The sequence below is a fragment of the Polyodon spathula genome, chromosome 16 (genome assembly GCF_017654505.1).
Source record: "Polyodon spathula isolate WHYD16114869_AA chromosome 16, ASM1765450v1, whole genome shotgun sequence".
Classification (NCBI taxonomy): domain Eukaryota; kingdom Metazoa; phylum Chordata; class Actinopteri; order Acipenseriformes; family Polyodontidae; genus Polyodon; species Polyodon spathula.
The window spans coordinates 7,651,348-7,672,487 of record NC_054549.1 but is presented as its reverse complement, the minus strand read 5'-3'; the positions used below and the strand labels follow the sequence as shown (position 1 = coordinate 7,672,487).

Sequence of the window (21,140 nt, the reverse complement as noted above, 5' to 3'; positions counted from 1 at the left end):
TAGTTAACATGTATTCTTCTTCTTTGCTTTTAAGTTTGCAGGTCATTACAGTACACAGTGCTGTAATGATGTACAGTGCTGTAACAAAGCATGTATCTCTGTCCAGTTTTAATGGACACAGGAACTGTGCAAGGCTAAAAATCACCACCTAGCTTAGCCTGTTTTTTATAATTTCCACAAAATCATAAGCTACCTAATCGAGTGCCAGTGAGAGCCATTATCACAGAAAGACAGTCTTCTGTATCTAGAGTGTAAACCAATATTATACCCTTCCATGCATTATATGGACTTTCAACAAGTTGGTGCAACAAGTTAGTGCCTGAACCAAGGTTTAAAAGGTTCCTCCATTCCTCAGCGCCAGCCATTAGACCAAATCCTGCTAGATCCATTAGATACTGCATAATGGTAGTATGTAGTGGTGCTGCATAAGAAAATTACAGCTGTTATTTTTCTGCTGCTTTTATTGCGGCAGCAATTAGAGCTCTAGGTTGAAATTTGTTACGTTGCCACTGTTTTGACAGATGGTGCTTAATGGTGCTGTTTTATTTTGTAGTTCCTCCCTGAAGTGATCCAGGTACTGTAGCAAGCAGGATGGGGAAAGTACAATCCAGAATTGGACCATTCGGTCTTCGGTCTGAGAGTCACTTTGATTGCAGCATCTTTTTATTTTTGACAATGTGATTAAACACGTCTCCCAAAGAACTTACTGAGTGCTTTTATACCTTCTGCTCATCAGTTAGTGCAAACACAAAGAAACTGCCTTCAACTACCAATTTTGTTCTCTTATGAAAATTAGTTTGTTGAAACTGAACACCACAGTAATTCTTTCAAAGCTACATTCCTTTCAGTTACAGCCGTTATTTTCAAGTTTAATGCATGCGATCCTGACTTTTGTACAGCTACAAAATAATTCCACTAATTACTGTAATACTGAATTATTTTCCCAGTATTACCGTACTGCTTTTGGAATAACATAGCTGTCCATTTTGTGGTATAGGATGGTGAAACAACTAAATAGATCCTCGATAAATCAAACAACAGTAGTAGATTAGTAAGATTAGATAATCTTATGGGATCATTCAGCATTGTTATTCAAATAATTAATTGCACTGGACCATAGCCTATAGAAATGATTACACCCCTATCTTTCACATCTAAGCATTTTTCCCAATATAATATAGAGAAAGGATCCGTATGTTTCCAGTTTATAGGAATGAGGTGCTTGGGTTTATCCCTGTTCGTTTTATTAAGCTTATCTTACCAGCGCTGAGAAATGTAATGCAACATGTCTAAAGAGGCCACGGAATGGATCTTGTTAAATTGGGACTTAATCCTTGCTTCATTTCCTGAACCAATCTTAATATTACATCTGCAATTTTACATAAATTTTACATTTATGGAAACACATAATAAAGCGATCATTTTGCTTAAGGCCATTGAAGGATTACAAGCAGACACAGTGCAAGACTATAACATTTTAAAGACTTTTCTTTATTGAGCTGTTTGACTTCCTCAGAGCAGCAGTGTCTTAGTTCAAGCCAGTTCTGCAGTAAGCAGCTTTGGCTGTAGTTGGATTGGTACAGACAGTAAAACCCGGTACAACTTATTACAGAGCTTTTTCCCATTGTCTTTTTATTGCAAGCCATGCTTCCTCACATTTCCTTTGCCACAAACCTCCTGTGAATGCATAGCAGTTGCACATCAGTGATGATGAGATTTGGGAATATCTTTACTGCTTCTGACTGAGATAGGTTTAAAAATTGTATTCTGTTAAGTAAAGTCACAGATAATATTGTGGGAGAATTGTACACTGCATCAGTGCCTAATGCCCACTTCATATGTGTGATTATCGTATAGGAGTATCAGCACAGTCAGTTGAGCTGCAGTATGAATTTTATTTTAGTGGATTTCATGTTCTCTCTAAGTTTTTTAACTATAAAATATTCATACAGTATCGATGGCAGTGTTTGCTATAGAAGGTGGAGTGATGTGGAATGCACTGCAAAAAAACAAAACAGAAAACATTCTACCTCTGCAAAACCCAAACGATAAATATTCAAAGAGAATTTAAATCTGTTACCGTGCATGCCTTTCAAAGTTGCTGCATGCATGATACTCTTATGAAGAATGCGGGCCAACTTTAAATATTAAGTGATAACTAGGGAAGTGCACCAGTAGTTTTATTCTCATCTAAAACTTTGCAATGGAAAATCTCTAACAAAATCACTGTTTCAGGGAGGAAGAAATTACCATTGCACACCCCATACTGGCATTATTACAGAAATAAAGTATTATGCAAATTCAGAAGGTGTCAAGTGTTTATGTCGTGTTTATTTGTAGCAGTAGGCTGTGGGTGGGCTCACAGATTCAAAAAGGACATTTTTATGTCTATGCAAAGTGGAACTTTTAAAAAACAATGTAGTTCATATTTCCAGGAGCATACATGACAAATGATGATCAGAATTATATCTCAGCCTCAGAGCTGCTAGATTGGGTTTAGAATGTGGTTCGGTGCTTCTTTGGATAAGCTTGGTGGAGAACCACAGGGAAAAATCAAAAAGCATAATGCGATTTGGAGCCCTTCTTTGCTTGTAAATACCGATGCATAATGTATTTACAAATTAGATTGGGAGATGTGCTCTGATAGCTGTGACTCTCAGGTCAGACTTACCAGAAAGCCAATTAAATACAGAATTAAAGAAGTTAATATTGGCATTGATGGACCAATTAATAACTACATTCTTAATATCTCCTAATCATTCAAGGCTCTTTCCTGACTCCACTTTGGGGAGATAGAAAGCTTGAAATAATTATAGGTATGTACATTCACTATAGTCAAATGTATTAGATTTTTCTCAGCCAACACTGTATCTGCACCTGACTTACCACAAACCTTGGCACAAGTCTGACTGCTCTAAGAGGATGGACATGGAGACTGACCTCAACCCTGAAGCCCTTTTAATATAATCACAATGTTAGCAGCTGGACAGTATTGGAGTTTTTCCAATATTAGTGTGTGAGTGAAATATGCCCTTGCACAATTTCACTGCTTATAGATACAACTTGCTGTAATCCTAACTTGCTGCATCCTATTTCATACTGTATTTTAGTATTATTACTTGCACTTACTGCAGACTACACTGTATGTCAGTATTAATTTTGCATTATAAGCCTGTACCGCTCTGTTACTCCTGTAAGTCGCGTTGAATAAATAATAATAGTACTGATAACAATCCTAATGAAACAGCAAGGCAGGAGCTGATGAGGAGTCTTTCCCTTTGCCCACAGGAGGACTCGGGTCCGGATGGGAATTCAGTTGTAGTCCAGGAGCGCCGGGTGCACATTGCTGTTCACAACGGCTGGGGCTTCGTGGACAAACCCCAGGTGGTGGTGGTGGAACCCGAGGCCGAGGGGGCGAGGGGGAGGACGGGGAGCTTAATCAAGAATCGGGGCTCTCTATCCAGACTCGGGTAATACCACAAATCTCACTGGTACTGAAGCATGTTTCAAGAGGCGATATGAACAGCTACACATTACATTATCAGTAGTAATGCAGTTACAGTGAAGCAAAATGCCAGCTCAGCTTCTATACTGAATTCCATTTGTTAACTTGTTAGATTTTAAACATATTGTTATTGTATTAGTTTATTACCGTGTATGTGTCTGACATTGCCTTTAGATGATTCTTTGAAAGTTCATATAAGAAATGCATGATTATATTGCATGCTTATTTACCTAGAGTTTCCTAGAAGACATCTAGTGGCAGCAGCATTACTAACGTGTAGTATTTATATTAGCAGTTACCTTAACTGTTTTATCGGTGATCTGTCATTTAAGTTGAATGTAAGGCTGATTTGTCAGATTCCTCTTTCTCTATTCCCACTGGCCTCTCCTCTCTCACAGCTCCTCTGCTCAGCACATGCTGGTCCTAAGAAGCCGTGTGCAGCTGAAGGAGATGGTGAATCACCCTGCCTTCGTCATCACCTTCCATTTGGAATATGTCTTCTCAGCACCGACAGGCGGGGAAGGCAAGGTGGGAGAAACACTACTGTTAGTTTGATAGCCTGCTTATAGAGCTGACATGCAATAGGTCCCTTAACGTGCGTCTTTGTGCAAGTCACCTTGTTCTTTAGTTACATCCAACTGGGTAGACCCTTATAGAAGTTTCCCAACGTAAAACCATGGCAAAGTGTAATAAAGCATAGAGAAGCATTGCAAAGAGTACAGAGGGTTGGTATATTAATAAACATGGCAAACCAAGGTAAAGTGTGGTAAATGCATAGCGTAACTGTGGTAAAACTGCAAACAAATACTGGGCAATACCATGGTAAACTTTTATAAGGGGAGGCAGTAAGTATGGGAAAGTGCTTCTTCATTGGGCTATCATTGGTCAGCAAGAACTAGAAAGTGAAATGCCCTAAATGGCAGTCAGTTTTCATAGCCTGCTGTACAGAAAACAAAGGTTTATCTGCAGAAGACAATGGGCAAGAGGCTTATGTTAGGGGTGGAATGACATGAAGACAGCCTTAGGAAATCGTGTTTTGTACTCCCCCCTTTTACATTGTCAGTCCATTGTACTTGTAACGGATAGCTTCCCACTGAACTTTCCTCTATTGCCTGACAATCACAGCAAAACAAAAAGCTTAAACTTCTCAAATGAGAAGCCCTCAGACTGTTTGTTTAAACTGAGGGGCTAGGGCCTTTGGGTACTTGGACCTCTTTGGAATGAACTGTCATACATTGTAGGTCTGCTGTCATTCATATTTAGATGATTTGCAAAAATCGGAAATGGATAGACCTTTAAAAACCACCGCGACATGAATGTTTTATTATGTACGTTTCTGAAAAAGCTTCTTTTTATTCCTTGTGAGCGCACTGTGAATGACAGCGTCTGTCAGTATTTGATGAGCACTGCGTTGCATCTCTGACTGATCAAGGTGGATAGGAATGTTTTGGGAAGTGAATAGGTTGACCTAAAAATTACTGGAATATTGATTTCATGACTTCTACTTTACATGCATGGTAATGGAGAACTGGCTCTTGATATATGAAAAAAAAAGATAGTTCTGCATATACAGTAATACATATTATACAATTGTCAAATATTGCGATATGCTTTCTGTTGTAACTTCTGTTGTAAACTTGCCTGGAAAAGCCTTTTGTTCTTAGAGTCTTATCAGTACTTTGGGATCTTAAGGCGATATCAGTGTCATGACAGCATTAGACTTTTTGTAAGCTTTCATTTTTTATCTTCTCACCTTTGGGAATCATTAAAACGTCATCATTATTTTCTGTAGTCTGCTGCTGTTGTGCAGTTTTCCTGCAATGTTTCAGAGGTTGCTCATTTACATGCACCCACAGATGGATCATGGTGATATATGAAAGCCCTGTAGATGGTGCTGTTGAACTTGCAATTAAGACAAAAAAGCTGAATACTGAATATCTAATCTGCTATAGTCCACACGGCTAAAGAGAGAGCATTGAAATGGAGTGTATAAGGGGAGGGGGGGGTTTAGTGTTCCGCAGTTTCAGAAGGTCAGTCAAAATTCTCTGAGAATCTTGGAGAGTCTAATGTTCTAGAAATTTCAGAACAAGCTGTGATTGGTCTCTGGGTCATTTCCCCTCATTTGTCATACCATTACAACATTGTACACATGCCCGAGTTTTCAACATGCATCCTTCCAACATGGAGGGTAAGCACACCAAAGCACTACGCCTCAGCACATCAACCTGCTGTTCTCCAGAGCCACAAGCTAAATTCCCCATAGGAGACTTATCCTTGCAATGAGAGTGTCGGGATCTCAGTGAGCAGAGACCTGTGGGGTTGTCTTCCTCACTGATGATGAGAGTGTCTAGTCCCAGGTGGGTATAAAAGCAGAGCTTGGGATAACATGCTCAGCTAGCTTGATGAACTGCAGTGCCCCACGTGACGGGATTACAGCCACCTACAACTGGTGTTGGTTTGTTTTTTGGTTGGATGCCCTGAGGACTGAACCTCTGTGTTGTACTTTGTTGCTAGTTTCTTCAGGGTTACATAAGGACCTTCTTATTTTATTGTGTTACATGTTCCCATGTGTTGCTGCAACTGTTTACGTAAGGTGTGTGTATTGTTTTAATTTATTTTATTTTCTTTACATTTCGACCGCTCTTTTAAACTTTTAAATTGCATTCCCTGCCTCAAGATGGCTTCCCATGTACCTGCATGGACCTCTCAGAACTACATTTCCTATCATCCTCCTGCTCACTGGTAAATCCATCTCAGTTACATATGTGAGCAGGAGGATGATGGGAAAAGTAGTTCTGAGAAGTCCATGCGGGTACATGGAAAGCCATTTTGAGTCAGGGAATGCAATTTTAAAAGTTAAAAAAGTGGTCAAAATGTAAAAAAAAAAATAATATAAAACAATACACAGACCTTACGTAAACAGTTGTAGCAACACATGAGAACATGTAACACAATCAAATAAAAAGGTCCCTATATACTCTTTAATACCTCAACTTGACGATTTATGTTTGTGTGATGACAAGTTAATTGCTCACCCAGACTATCGGCGTGTTTAAATTGGCTTGTTCCTGCTTTTAACACATCGGTGTATATATTTATCCCAGTGTCCAATTACTTTAAAAACAGGATTACGCAGCAAGGTGCAGAGTAAGATGTACAGCGTACTGCCTTGCTCAGCGAGTCACATTCAAATGCATGACAGATGAATAGATGTTAGATGGGGAGTATGAATTGAGAACATCAAAGGCTCAAAAATAATGCAAGATACAAAAGCACTGCCTTCATGCACTATTGAAATTAATTTCAATTTTTGTAATACCCTGACATTTCTTTTAACATAAACTCCAACCAGTTTTGACAGAGACCAAGAAAAAGCAACCAAAGAAAAGGAATAAAATATAATCTCCACAGCCTATTGAATTTGCACCAAGTCAGATTAATTACAGCAGGCATCTATTGTACAGTGCTGGTTGAGCCCAATGCGCAGCATCACACAAGGCGTTTATTCTTCCGCTAGCTTCAGCGTCATCTCTGGAAGCTGTTTGCATGTCAATGAAGCTTTTAACCTAAACTTGAACCTGATTTCTCTACCAGGGCAAAGTCTTTGTTTGATTACGCCACATCTTAAAAGGTGAGGAGATTAATAGATGCTCCTTCTGAAGCCACTGTTTAGCAGTGAACTAAACCCAGAGTTCGCCCTTTAAAAAGCTATCCCACAGCCCCGAACCCCAGGTTAGCCCCGACCTTCGTCCGCTTTGTGTCATCAAAGCTTTGTTAACACCACTGCAGCCACCTAAAGGTGACCTCATCATCCGTGTGTCTTCAGGCAGGTGGTTGCAATTAGCTTTTTGCTTGGTCTGATCCACACTAATGACTCTAATAATTCTCTTTCAAACCCAGGAGTGGGGAAAAAGCACAAGCAGAACACAGTTTGTAGGTAAATGAAATGGAAAATGAAACTGGGGAAGGGTTTGTTTGTTTTAATTTGCTGTGAGGCTGCCCACTAAGCGTACGTTTTCTTTTTTACCCTTGACAGGGGTTCAGTAATTCTAGCAGAGGCATGAATTTTTCTATCATGCATTGTTCTTATTCATTTCCTCCTCCTTTTCTGCAGATTTGCAAATAAACTTATTTAGGGGGTGTTATATCTGATCAGCTTATTGTTCATTTTGAAGTATATTGAAACGGATTGAATTATTTAAAATGTACTGTATTCCCCTATGATTTAAATCCTATAGCCTATGAAATTAATTGTGCCGTTGCAGGTCTTGTATCATATTGAACACACGCTGTTGCCATTATGTAAATTGACACATTGTAATCCAAACCTTTGATAATACCGAAATATGTACCCACCGCTATCTCATCTAGCATTTAGACACTGTTACAAAAGTACTTGTCCAATTAAAACGAATGTCAATTCTCCCATTGGCAAGTTTACAAATCTTCCAGATTTTAAGTTTCACCCTGTCAGCATTCACTCTCTCGCGAAACTCAAGATCTGCCGGCTGGGAATCGATTCCTTTCGCACCACTATTCATGAATTATATTCTTACGCAAGGGATGGTTCCTGACAGGGCAGAAAATGTGCTTGGCAGTGGTGGAAGTCAGCATGTTGGGCCATGCCTTTTGAGGGCTCTGTTCAACCCCTTCATCTACCACTCTGCCTAAATTGGATTTTCTCACTGCCATGAGTGAACACGCATCAAGAGAGCCCGATGGAATCTGGTAACTCTCCCCTAGGATGTAGTTTCTCTATTTGCTCCAGGAATACAATTTTCTCCCTGGGCAGAACTCTGCTGTCTGAATAAAACTAATGTACCACATATAATCCCGGATCTCCTGTATACATGCTGTTGAGGTGCATTGATTCTTCCCAGCTGAGGATTGCAATATAAAACTACAATAAAAAAAAGAAAACACATTTCTGGCATAACCAATATCGAACCAACAAACTCCAAACTATAAAGAATTAATGTTACAGAAGGGACATTGATCCCGGATTATTAAATCCAGTTTACTTGAACTATTTGGAGAGTAAATTGGTGTGTTTGATATTGCTATCAGCCTGTAACTGCTAATTGGACTGGCTTGCCTTTTCGGGAGTTGTCCGGTCAAATGAACATTCATTGTAATGATTTAGCTAAAGTATGATGGTTCATGCCAAATGTAAGCAGTGTAGTTTACATTTTCTTTAATGATCAAGGTTGTGCATTTCACGGCAGTTATTGATATTTAAAGGGTACATAAGGACCTTTTTATTTTATTGTTACATGTTCCCACGTGTTGCTACAACTGTTTACGTAAGGTGTGTGTTTTTTTTTTTTTTTTTTTTTTTTTTATTATTATTTTTTTTACATTTTGACCATATTTTTTAACTTTTAAATTGCATTCCCTGCCTCAAGGTGGCTTCCCATGTACCTGCATGGACCTCTCAGAACTACATTTCCCATCACCCTCCTGCTCACATATGTAACTGAAATGGATTTACCAGTGAGCAGGAGGACTTAAAAAAAAATAAAACAATACACACACCTTATGTAAACAGTTGTAGCAACACATGGGAACATGTAACACAATCAAATAAAAAGGTCCTTATGTACCCTTTAAGCTACTATTGACCCTCTGGAATATTAATTTGAATGCTAAAGCCTGGTGACCATTTAACTGTTACTGACAGCTATTGACGTTGCCAAATAGCAACCCTATCATGAAAGGGGGAAACAAATCTGTCTAACATTTAAGTATATGGATCTGCCTGATTGGATCTAAAAATGGCAAATAATTAGTCATGTTTCTTAATTGGAAACTGCAGAGAACTGAAGTGGTAACAGTAACACATATATTACAAGTGATAATTAAGTTAATTGCTTTTTCTCAAATTTATGCCATTCGCTCACGTCTGCTGCATCTGGGGCGACACATTTTGGTTTCAGGTGTGGCATTTTGCAATTTATATCAACAGTCAGTGTTAGCACTGCATATTTACTTGACCCTGAAAGGACCGCACTGATTTTCTCGAGTATCTCTTCCAGATTGCGTTCTGAAACTATTTTAGTGCATTAAGTGAAAGCACCCAAACACTTAACTAACCTGAAACAGTGACTTTGTTAGATATTTTCCATTGTAAATCTTTAACAAAGTCAATGATTCACAGGTGAAGAAATTACTAGTGGTCCATTCTACACTGATTACAAACGATCCACCTTTTAAACACGCTTGTGAGTGCAGAAACTGAAATAAATTATGATTTAAGAACACAAAGGATAATATATGTTTTAAAACTCTCCAGTTTGTTTCTGAACACTCGACCACATTGACACTAAACCTCTGTTACATGTCTACTAAATTTGGAGGTCTGGTTTAACTGCAATTGGATAAATTAAAACTGTCATATATTTGAGCCTTTTACACATTTTTGTGTTTCGGTTGCTTTGGATGCCACTTGATTCTTCCAGGATTCGCGTTAAGAAACACATCAGATCTAGAAACTTGATGGGAGCAGGGTTTGACCTTGGGAATTGTGTGGCAAACACAATAAGGCTAAAGCTTTTTATGCTCTTTGTATCAGCCAACAAATTAATGTTTTTATCAAGAAAAATAAATAAAGTTGGCTGTACACTGGGCCCCAGGGAAGAGATTTATCACTTAAGTAAAGAGCGATTTTATTTTATTCAGGCTGTAATAACCAGGGGCAGCAAGTAAAAAAAAAAAAAAAAAAACTAAAGCAGTGGCCCAGAGCTGCTTTTGTTAAACTTCGTGCCTCCCTTGACCAAATATCATGTTTTTAACCTGGGACCTTTTTAAAAAAAATGTGTTTAGTTGGCTGCAGTATAGTATACCCACACCTTGCTTAATGTAATTGTAGCTAACAAAATAATTCCATACAGACTCCCCATTTTGCACTTCCATGAGCTACATTGGTCTCACAAACGTTTTTAAAAGGTAACACATGTTATAACAAACATGCATTCTCATTTTAAAGCGTGGTATCTGGTACACCGTTAGGTTAAAGAAATCTCTGTTTCCATGCCATGCCTTCCAGGAAATGTATTACTGCTTTCTATGAAGCGTGGCATTGAATATCGCTGTTGATCACGAATATGCAAAGGTACTCTTGTGTGTGAAGTTATTAATTCTCAAAGAAATATTGCATTTCAATGACCTTGTTGGCCTGCAGCTTTCACGAACAAAGCCTGCCTGACGCCAGTCAGAATTCCCAATCTTTGTTAATTTCTTTTTTTAAGTAATCACAATTATAAAATCTAATGGGCTTCAGTGTTAATTTAAAATGTAACATGCTCTCCACTGAACACCTAAATACCGAAGAGACTTAAATGTAGAAATATAGTTTTTTTTCTTTCTCTCATTTAGTTAGAAGCCTGGAGAAACAAGATTTGGTCCATTAGTTTTTTATACTTCCAGCGCTTGAATGGGATATATATTACAGGATCAGCCTCATTAACCAGCATTCAGACTAACTGATAATCAATGACGCACAGGTATATCTGAGTAAATTAAGCTAGGGTTGTGTTAAATGCTCAAGCTCTGTGTTTCCCTTTTTTATTTTTTTATTTTTATTTTTGGAAACATTACTTCCTGTAATGCAGTACAGTTTATTATCAGGGGCTAGCCAATTGCATTCAAGACATACTACAGATGCAAAGTTAATCAAGATGTGTTTCTCAAAATCACATGTGGGAATGTTAATCAGATCTAAATCATCATCCACGCAGCGTCCAGGAAACAGTGTAGCACCACCTTGGAGATGAAGCATCCCAGGCACCGAACCACGACAGGTGTTGCTGTACATTAAAAGGGTTAGAGGTCTACAAACAGCTATGTGAAAACCTGGCCAAGGTTATTAACAGTTATTTCCCACAGGGTACAGTAAATACCACCTTGTTCTCCCCAAGTCAGCCCCATGCCTGTTGGAAACAGTCAGTGAGGAGGCCGACTGCTAAATATATTTATTTTAATAAACTGGCTATTCCTAAGCCATGATTAAAGAGAACTGATCAGCATAAACTTGAACACCCAGTGCTTTAAGAAAGATGGAGGCGAGTATATAATAAATGCTTTTATGTTAAAATTAGTGTTTTTTTTTGCCATGATTCGGGGGAACTGATCAGGATAAACTTGGGGGGTGGGTGGGTTTGGGGGGGTGGGTAGGCGGGTTTTTAACAAATTTTTTTATGGCTCTGGTCGCTGATTTAATCTGGAGTTGTGCTCTCATGGGGGCTGATGGACTGTGCGGTTCTGCTGACGGATGGGCGAGCCTCATAACTCCCATCTTGAAAAATATGTATTAAAATAAAGGAAGAAATACTTCCAGGTCACCGTATTGTTGCTTTCCAGGTTGAACGGTCAATAAATCGGCTTCAGGATAGAAAAACTGAGGGCCACAAGGCATGAAGAAAATATACTTGCTTTAGAGTTTGGGTTTAACCTTTGTCAGGCATTGATCTTTATAGGAGGTGATATCGTGATACCGATAGCAGTGTCTGAGGCCTTGAGGCTTATTAGTAGTGACCATAAAGAAATATTCTGTTACAGCCTGCATACTGCTGTGCTAAATATATGTATAAAGAGAAAAAGTGTGTGCAACGAATGGGAAAGGGCTGCCCACAATCATCTCCCGTTTGACTTTTTTGGTCCTTGTTTTTAGATAACACTTCAGCAGTACTAAGACACGCAGATATGCGTTCTGACGAGACGTCCTTATCAATGTCTTCATTTTCTTTCTTTCTGTGTTTTAAAAAATATACCAAACGCCACTCTGAAATGTGTTCAGAGGGTATCCCAGGCAGTTCGCTGTGTCACAGAGGGAAAAACAGAAACATATGAACCCCTTAATTCTCTGTGTCTCCTCCCGTTCTCATCCCATGGTTTTCTGTAATTGTGAACAGCCAATAGAAGAAGACCTTTCTCTTTTCCTAAATCATTATGTCAGTCTGGGATTGCTGAGTCAAGCTATGGGATCATTGTAATTCTAATATCCTATCCCAAGGCAATAATTAAGATTGGTAACCCATGTGTTGTAGCCGAGTTTTGACTTTTCAACAAGTGTATTGAGAATAAGCAGCAGCCTTGCATTATTTAACCAGGCTACAGGCAAATACTTTGCTTTAAATTCCATCAGTACATAAAATGATCTAATTCCATGCTAAATGCTAACCCACCATGCTGGCAGCTGAGTCTGTTTTCAAATATTTGTCATGCGTTAGTCAAATTTTACTGTGTGATGAAAAAGTAAAATCCACAAACTCAACATTTTTAAACTTTGTACATAAAGTTGTGACAATTCACAGTTTTTACATGCACCAGTGGAATTACACACACAAAAAAATAAAGTTCTATAAATACCTCCACATTGAGGGTTAGAAGTGAAAGTAAAGAGTCGACTGGCTGTGCAAGCTTCTGTAGTTGTCTAATAACTTGCCTGTGACTGTAATAGAGAATTGAAAAACTGAGTGCACAGTAAATAAGAGAATGGTTTTGATGTGTTATATAGCTCTTAACCCAAGGGAATAACTTTCCCTTACATTTGCTTTGAGAATGGTCTTCTGCTTTTTTCCCCAGTACATTCTAGCAGTGCTTTTTTACCCTTGTAATTTTCTAGTAGAGCTCACAAGTGTGGTGGTTTATGGGTTAGGGTCAGACATTTATTACCATACTCCCAAAACTCCAGCACTTTCCGAGGTTTGAGATCTGTCAGTGTCAGCCTGAGAAGTGTGTCAGCTTTTTATATATTGCAGGTAGGAGGCTGGCAGGAGGCAAAAGAAATTAGGATCCCGTGACAGAGTGAGAGATGGTACATTTTAACATGATAAGCGATAGCTTTTAAATAAATGGCTGAAAGTAGATTTATTCCCCTCTGCTGATTCTACAAGCTCTAAACACTATCCATAATCCTTTTATTAAACATTGGAGGCATGATGTAGCCACAACTGTCTAGGTTCTATAGGGTTGCAGCTACTAGGAGTTTGATTATGTAGACAGCTGAAAAGACACCTGCAAGGGCTCCATGGCCACCAGCGAATATTGTCTTCATGGGATTTCTTAAGCTCTGATTCTGTAATCAGGGCAGAGAAGGGTGCTTGCCTTCTCCAACTTTGAAGATTGGCCACAGTGGTTTAAAACCATTATGAGGATCCATAGCAAAATTGAATTTACGATTGCACAAGGCATGTGTCTGAGCAGTAAACATGGTTTCAGGAATCAAATGTGCAAAATCTGTGGGTCTTTAGGCAAAGCCACTACTAGTTTACTTGTGTACTGTATGTTTAGAAACAACATTTGTACAATCTATTGTTGGAAGCTTAACTTTCTCCAAAGTCTTAAAAAAACAGCTTCTGGTCTGCTTCCTTCCTCTTTCCCAATGTAATAGTCACCCTTGGATTATCTGACACATGTTTTACACTTAGTCTGAAATCTGATTAATGGGTTCATCTCAATCTCCTTCATTGTATAATCAGCAAGTCTGGCTGCAAGCATTGCCAACATGCAGAGATCCGTACCTTAGCAAAACAAGGAACGTCCTTGTGTAAGTTTGAATATTTTCAAATATCTTTTAATAGGTTTTAGTCCAGCGTTTTGTACATATTGCCTTTTGTATGCCTGACTGTTGTAATTTCTTTTAAAAAGCCATACAAATGAATAGCTTTATTACCTTGTCAGCTGTGAAAAATAATTAGTGTTTCATTTAAAGAATTTAAAAGCTATTGATTAAAGTCTTTTCAATCTGAACTAAAGTATTCAATTTTAGTTTGTGTAAGGATCAATGGGTAGGACAGGTGAACAGGCTTTGTTGTTTTTCAAGGGATGTTTTGATTATTTTTTGTTCATTTTAAAAGACGTCTGTTATCTATTTACTTTGAGTGTACTCAGCTTTAAAGGATATGCTGCATTTATAAGTGTGTAAGACTAGTGCTGTTTATAGAATCTTGCTAATAGAATAGTTCTGAAAAATGACATTGAGCATCAGTATGTGAATTTGCATTTCAACGTTAACGTCCACTTTGCCAACACTTAATTCAGTACTCTCAATTAAAAGAGGTTTCTGTGCAGATCAGTGAATTTAAGGATATAGGATGGGGTTCTGCTCCAGAATTTTAAATAGATTTTAGTGTTGTAGTGTATACTCTTTAAAATTAAATATACATTTTGCTGGCATTTTTATGCTGAATAATAGATAGCAGTCATAAAGCTGTTTGCTTTTTCTCCAATGGTGTATAGGGACAGCTTGCGATATAAATAATAAAAACTGTCAGATATAAATATTTTAAAAACTCCTTTTGACTGTTCAGATTGTCTGCAATAGTAAATAATGCGATTCGAAACGTCGGCACGTTTATTTTAGCTACCATATCACAGTGAGTTCAAAGCATGGTCATTTAAAGTGCAATTTGTCTTCTAACAAGACAAGCTCCAGAATAAATGTTTTTTTTTTTTTTTTTTAAACTGGCTCAAGAAGACTACTAAAACCTGTCATGTTGAATAATCTGGAAAGTGTCCCCGTATAATAACAGAGGCACGTATTCATTTGTTTATTCCTTTCCTCCAGATGTCCTCCACCTCTTCTCTCTCAAAGACAGCCTATATGCAGTCTGTGCGCTGGGCCGTTTGGAACCCCTTTTTGGAAGCAGGGAATTCTGAAGTCAGCCTGTCATTACAGGGAGGACCCCTGCCAAACCCCAACAATGTGATGGTGTACAAGGCCCCCTCTACTGATATGCGCTCCCCTGAGGTAAGCAGGGGCACAAAACTCTGGGAAATACAAGTACCCGATGACCACGTGAACGCTTCAGTTCCAAAATGTGTTCCTCTGCATAAGGAATTGACAGTTCCCTAATCTGCTCACTGGTCCGATATGCAAACTCATCATTAGAGACTATAACTATCTGTATGTGAAACTCTTTTTAGTTGAAAGTATTTTTTTTTTTTTTTTTTTTTGCAATTTCCTTTAATTCTGCTACCTTTATCATGCCTCTAATAATTCATATTCACAATTAAATCACCTTCCATTTCTAAATCGGCAGTCATCTTTTTTATTTGCTTTGAAACTGTCATAACCTTGTTTAATTTATAATTTTGATTATCCTGCAACTTTGGAATAGTTTTACAGATGTGCGCAACACTTGGTGCTCTTATTAAAAGTTTTTTTTGGCAACTCAATTCATCATTTGCATTATTGGAGAGTCTATGCTGATGTAAAGGTACACAGCACGCTAGTTTTGGAGAGAGAGGTTTGTTCGTGCCTCTGGTAGTACATTTTGACAGCCTGTCACTGACACCCTTGTAAGCCCCCCTGCTACAATCAGCCTCCAACCTGCCACACTGTAAGAACTGAGCACTATTCCTAATCACATAAAGAAAAACTTTGGATCTGTTTATTATAATAAGCATGTGAATGGGTGAGGCAGCTCACTAAGTGCAAGCACATTTACGAACGAGAAGAGGCCACTCAGCCCGTCAGTGCTGGTCTGCTTCCTGCTGGCTGATATCAGAAATATTGAGCAATTATTTTGCTTTAGGGGCATGATTAGGAAACCTGTTCCATACTTTCACCACTCTGTCCTAGCTCTGTCTCCACTTGATGTCTTATGGTCTTTGTTTCTGCTCAGCTCCTTTTTCAAGATTTTAGCATCAAACAGCATTGGCTGTGGTTACATTCTGTAGCACTGATAACACAAATGGCACAAATATTGAGTGTGTTTGCTTGCCAGATAAATACCAGTCCTTTTTCTGTAGTCCAGTTATTAAAAAAAAATTGTGCAGACTTTATTATTATTCCATTATATTCAATTTGCATGATGCACTCACAGGCACGGTGTATCTCTGTCGTTTCCATGGCAAACTCCCACACACATGCCTACATCCCACATAATTGTTACTAAGGAATGATATATAGCTGTGTGTTTTGAGGGTGCATTAAAGTTGCTTCAGACCTGAAATACAGCGATCTGCAGTTGTTGTTGGAATGCACTGTAGATAACTGCAGCTTCATTGTACTTAGAACGCAGTGCTGTGTAATTACTGGATCTTACAGTGACTTAAGTAATAAAAAGCTAAATGAGGTTCCACTCCAAAAAAAAAAAATAATCTGTGGCAAATTTGCTACTTAAAATAAGTAGCATTACTTGCTTTGAAAAGCATTTATTTACTGGACCAATATAAGAGTGTGTTGGTGTGTGCCTCCCCCAGGTGAAGGAGCTTGAGCGCGGCACTCTGAGGGTTCGATTCTCATCCCACCAGGAGGGACGCCCCCCCAGCCCAGCCCCAGAAAGGAAACCCCCGTCTTCTGCACTTCGTAAGTCTCTCTTACCGGCTACCCTACAGTAGTACTGAAGCATCACTTTCTCAGACTTCGTGTGATGGTAAAATGGGAGGCTTGATGTTCAAGTAGTTAAAGAAAGGGGCTCGTTACCAGGAGGTTCCAGTTCAACCACTGACCCTGAGTAAGTCACTTCACCTCCTTCTGCTCCGTCCTTCGGATTAGATGTAAAACCGAGGTCCTATTGTAAGTGACTCTGCAGCAGCATTTGTGATGCATAGTTCATCCCCAAGTCTCTGTAAGTCACTTTGGATAAATGTGTCTGCTAAATGACTAAATAATAATAATAATAATAATAATAATAATAATAATAATAATAATAATGTGTCCCACTTTCAGTTGATGCACATGTCTGTCTAAGTACTTGTTGATTGAGGGCAATACAAGCCTACTTGGGCAGTGCATTGAATTTATTATTTCTGAAAGGGTGTCAAATAAATGCAAATCACGTTGTTATAAATTGTTAAGTCAAAGTTAGAATGGAGACATAAGTGCTGTTCACAACTGTGTGATGTGTAATAAATAGGGAAATGTCAATGGGTGTACGTCAAAACATCCCGAATATTGTTAACAGCCACGTTTAGAGAATAGAAGCAATTTTTTAAATGAAACCGGAGCTAGGGCAATGCAGTGTTGTTTCAGACAAAAGATAGAAGCCAGTTGCAAAACACAAAATTGGAAACTGTCTAAATATTCTTCAGCTTTATTTTCTAACTGTGCTATACAAAGCCTTTACAACTGCAAACTCTCAAAAAGGTTTCAGGAGACATATCTATTGAATTAAACATTAATTACACAGGTTCAGTTAAATTAGCATTCACCTTCCAAGCTTTTTGAGTGCCTAGTGAAATAGGTCGGGAAACAGTTTGCCATTAAAAAAACTAACTGAAGAAAAGTGATGCTTAATTTGTGCTTTTGATATATGTATCTGTTGTTTAAGTAACTGCAAGCGGTTAAAAGTTCCTTGCTTTAATGGATGCTCACTGAGAGCATCAGAGAAAATGAATGTTGTACATGAATGCGTTGAATGGAGCTATCCATTTGTAGTTTAGCCAGTCTTAATGGGTTGTTTTCAGGCTTCCTGCAAATTGCATTAACAAAGCAAAGAAACTACGCAATTAAACTGTGGTGCAACATTCTTACCTTTGAATTGTATACTTTAAAAATAGAAAAGGAATCATGAAAACATCAGCCCGAATAGCAGTCCTGCAACCCCCCACCCCCCATCCACAGGATAGCAATATGCAGTAAAACCTGGCTAATTCATTATCAATTAGGTTTTTATGCGTTACGGGCGCCCTTTTTGGCAGAAGATTAGACTCTCTCTGCATCATGTGGGATCAGATTTTCCCATGGTGATTTGCTAACTGAAGTTTAATGTTAAATCACTTGGCTTGAAACCAGGGTTCACTTCCCAGCTGTCTTTTGATTTGTTTACCTGTTTCCTGAAAAAATAAAAACACAGCTCAGATTCTTATTCCAATAGGGCGCATGGCCTTGAATTATCCAGCAGAGGTTTGGTTTAGATCAGAAATGAGATTAGTGAAGCTCATTGACTTCTCTTTAGGAGACAGAGGGGCATTTTAAAAATAGAGGTCGAGATAGCTGTAGGAAGGGCATTCCAACGTGTAGTATCTTATACCTTATATCTTATGACAGCAAGCATGTGTGCAGCTGTTGATAGAGCCAGGTGCCTAAGACATTCAAAGTGATTTATTTTAATCAACCAGCCTGCGCTCGGCATCTTTCCTGTGTCTGGATTTGAATGAAAGGCTGAGATATTCAGCTGAAACAGAGTCGTTTTTCACAAAGGCTCTTGTGGGTAGAGCAGATTGATTCGAGGAGTAATAGTGTGTCGTTGACATTGATTCCACAGACTTTAGTTTGGAATGCAGTCTCCACCGCTCAGCCTCTAATGGGTTATGTTGAAGCAGAGTGCTACCGGTTTAGCGATTTCTTCCCTTCCTTTTTTCTACAATCGAATTCAGGTTTTCGCCATCCGGTAGGTGAATAAGTGAACTATTAAAAGGCAATGAAGCTTCTGGGATTTGCATGCTTGTTAAGTTATCAGAGCAGCTTGATTTGCCAAGTGGATTGCTGGAATTGTACAAACTGAGATCTGAGAAAACAATGGCACCTTGAGAAGTCAGACTATAAGAACAACCTGAAATCGAGAAATCATGCATGCTGTGAGTTTAGTCTCTCACTGATGAGACACAGACTCCACATTCATTTAACAGTACAATAAAACCTGTTCTTTGGGCACTACATTCGCCTAGAACTGTTTTAGTATTGGAAAGTTCGTAGAAGAAAAGAATAGAGCTCCTTTATTTGAGGCACGTCCATTCAACCCACAGTCTCTTGAACTATGATCACTGGGTGTGCAGAATTACATGCCGGTTTTGATGCAGATAACAGTTGCTAAAGTACTGAGCTGAGGTAAGCAGCTGCTTTCATTTGTGTGCCCAGCTCGTTTCGGACATGAGATTTCGAAAGGTTAAACTCAAGGGCTTTCTCGTTCCGCACTCTCTTAGTTCACATACAAATCCATGCATTGAAGAATAATGTGTATTCTTCTGAAAGCACTGCCTTAATATAACATTTCAAATTGAACTGCATTGCTGGTATTCAATCCCTTTTGACTCATAGGGCCCCTACACAGACGTTGCAATATGGAAAGCTATCCCTCAGTATGTGGTTAAAATCAGTCAAATGAAAAAGAGCTTTTCAATTCAAATTCTGGTTCTTTAGGTTTTTTTTTGATAGAAAGAAAAGAAAATCTGTTTTATCACATTAGTCAGTCACAGCAGGGCAGCAGTGTATGTTACATAGAGAAACATTAAGTCTTGGGGATATTTCAGTGAGCCCCGGGGCCCTGCGGTGAGAGTTACTGCTGTAATATTGTGTATTAACTGCATGATGGAGTCAGTAAAAGGGTAGGGAGATCAGCTGGACTCATCCCAGACAGGGAATGAGACCAACTACTGATTGGAGTCTGAAGACGCCCACAGACCTCTGAAACTTTGGGAAATACAGAATGAGCTTGAAATACCTTGGCAAAACTGTCTGGCACAGAACACGTCTCACAGAAATGCTTGGCACAGAGAGTGTGTGCTTGTTTCCTTTCACATCTGACAAGGGACCATAGGAGCATAACCATATATACCCGTGTAGTATAGCACCTTTTCTGAGTTTCGTTCTTTTCAAAGGTTCGCTTCAATTGAAAGTGGCTACCACCGACCCCATAGTGAGAAATCCTGTCCCATAGTTTTGATGGATTGAATAAAGATTTGCAAGCTCGTAGTGTTTTTTTGCTCTTAAATAAGAGACTCTGGAATGGTTTCATAATCCATAAAAAAAAAAAAACATTGAAGCTTTGTGACAAAGGTCCTGATAAATCCTATGTATTTATTGGAGCTGTTGCCTTGAATCAGTAGTCTCTTGATGTTTCTATTCAGTTGTTTTCTTCTATAATGTACTGCCGAGACATCGTTGCTTTTCATGAAAAGGGCTGTTTTCCTCTGTGATCCTGGATATGCCGTGACTCTCTGTGTTATTGATCTGTTTAGGTCGGAGTGTTTCCCAGGTCCAGGATTCCCCTCCCAAATCTCCACCTGGCCCTGGTGTAAGTATTTTATTTTTAAATGGACAGAACCAAGGCTTTAAACCCCATTGTCTTACCTGTTTTTAGCATCAGCAAAATTAAAACTCGTTGTTTCTTGTGCTGATGCTATTTCGGTTTTTATGCTGATATTTCAAATACAATGTATTAAATGATTCCTGATGCTTCCTGGTTCCGAATCACTTCCTGTGTTGAGGATCCAATGAGCTAGCTACAAGTAGACCTCGTAGACTACAGGTACCAGGAAATGTTTGAATACCCTGAGTTTAATGATGAACCAAAAGATTTAAATCACAATTCAAGGGGGACCAGTGATAATGTTGAAATGTTAATAGTTAATACGCTTAATTTGTTTTTTGTTTTTTTTAAGGAATTAGTAATCACTCCTTTAAATAATTTGGTTACTGGCTGTGAAAAAAAATCTAATTCCAACATGCAAGCTATTGTATCATTTGGCTTAAGCCTAAAGTTTTAAAGGGACGGCAAACAAATAAAAATATAAAATATAAAATTAAGCATTGATTTCTGTTCAAAGCAAATTATGTTTGCAAGCATGCAATTGAAATTTTTTTTTTTTTTTTTTTCTTTGTTATTTTATTTTTTGGCAGGAAAAGTCAGATTTAAGATTCTTCTGAATTGTAAACCTTTGTCTGGCAAGGCAAAAGTTACAAGAATGC

At 38.5% G+C, this 21,140-nt stretch overlaps 1 protein-coding gene across 1 annotated transcript in view; it reads left to right on the top strand.

Moving 5' to 3' along the window:
* LOC121328406 (nephrocystin-4-like) overlaps nt 1-21,140 on the top strand; it is a 73,021-nt gene that overhangs the window by 26,922 nt on the left and 24,959 nt on the right. The window contains exons 8-12 of the mRNA XM_041273046.1: nt 3,289-3,470; nt 3,904-4,033; nt 15,072-15,254; nt 16,712-16,817; nt 20,411-20,466. Of these exons, the coding sequence (XP_041128980.1) occupies nt 3,289-3,470; nt 3,904-4,033; nt 15,072-15,254; nt 16,712-16,817; nt 20,411-20,466 (657 nt within the window). The remainder of the gene's footprint in view (nt 1-3,288; nt 3,471-3,903; nt 4,034-15,071; nt 15,255-16,711; nt 16,818-20,410; nt 20,467-21,140) is intronic.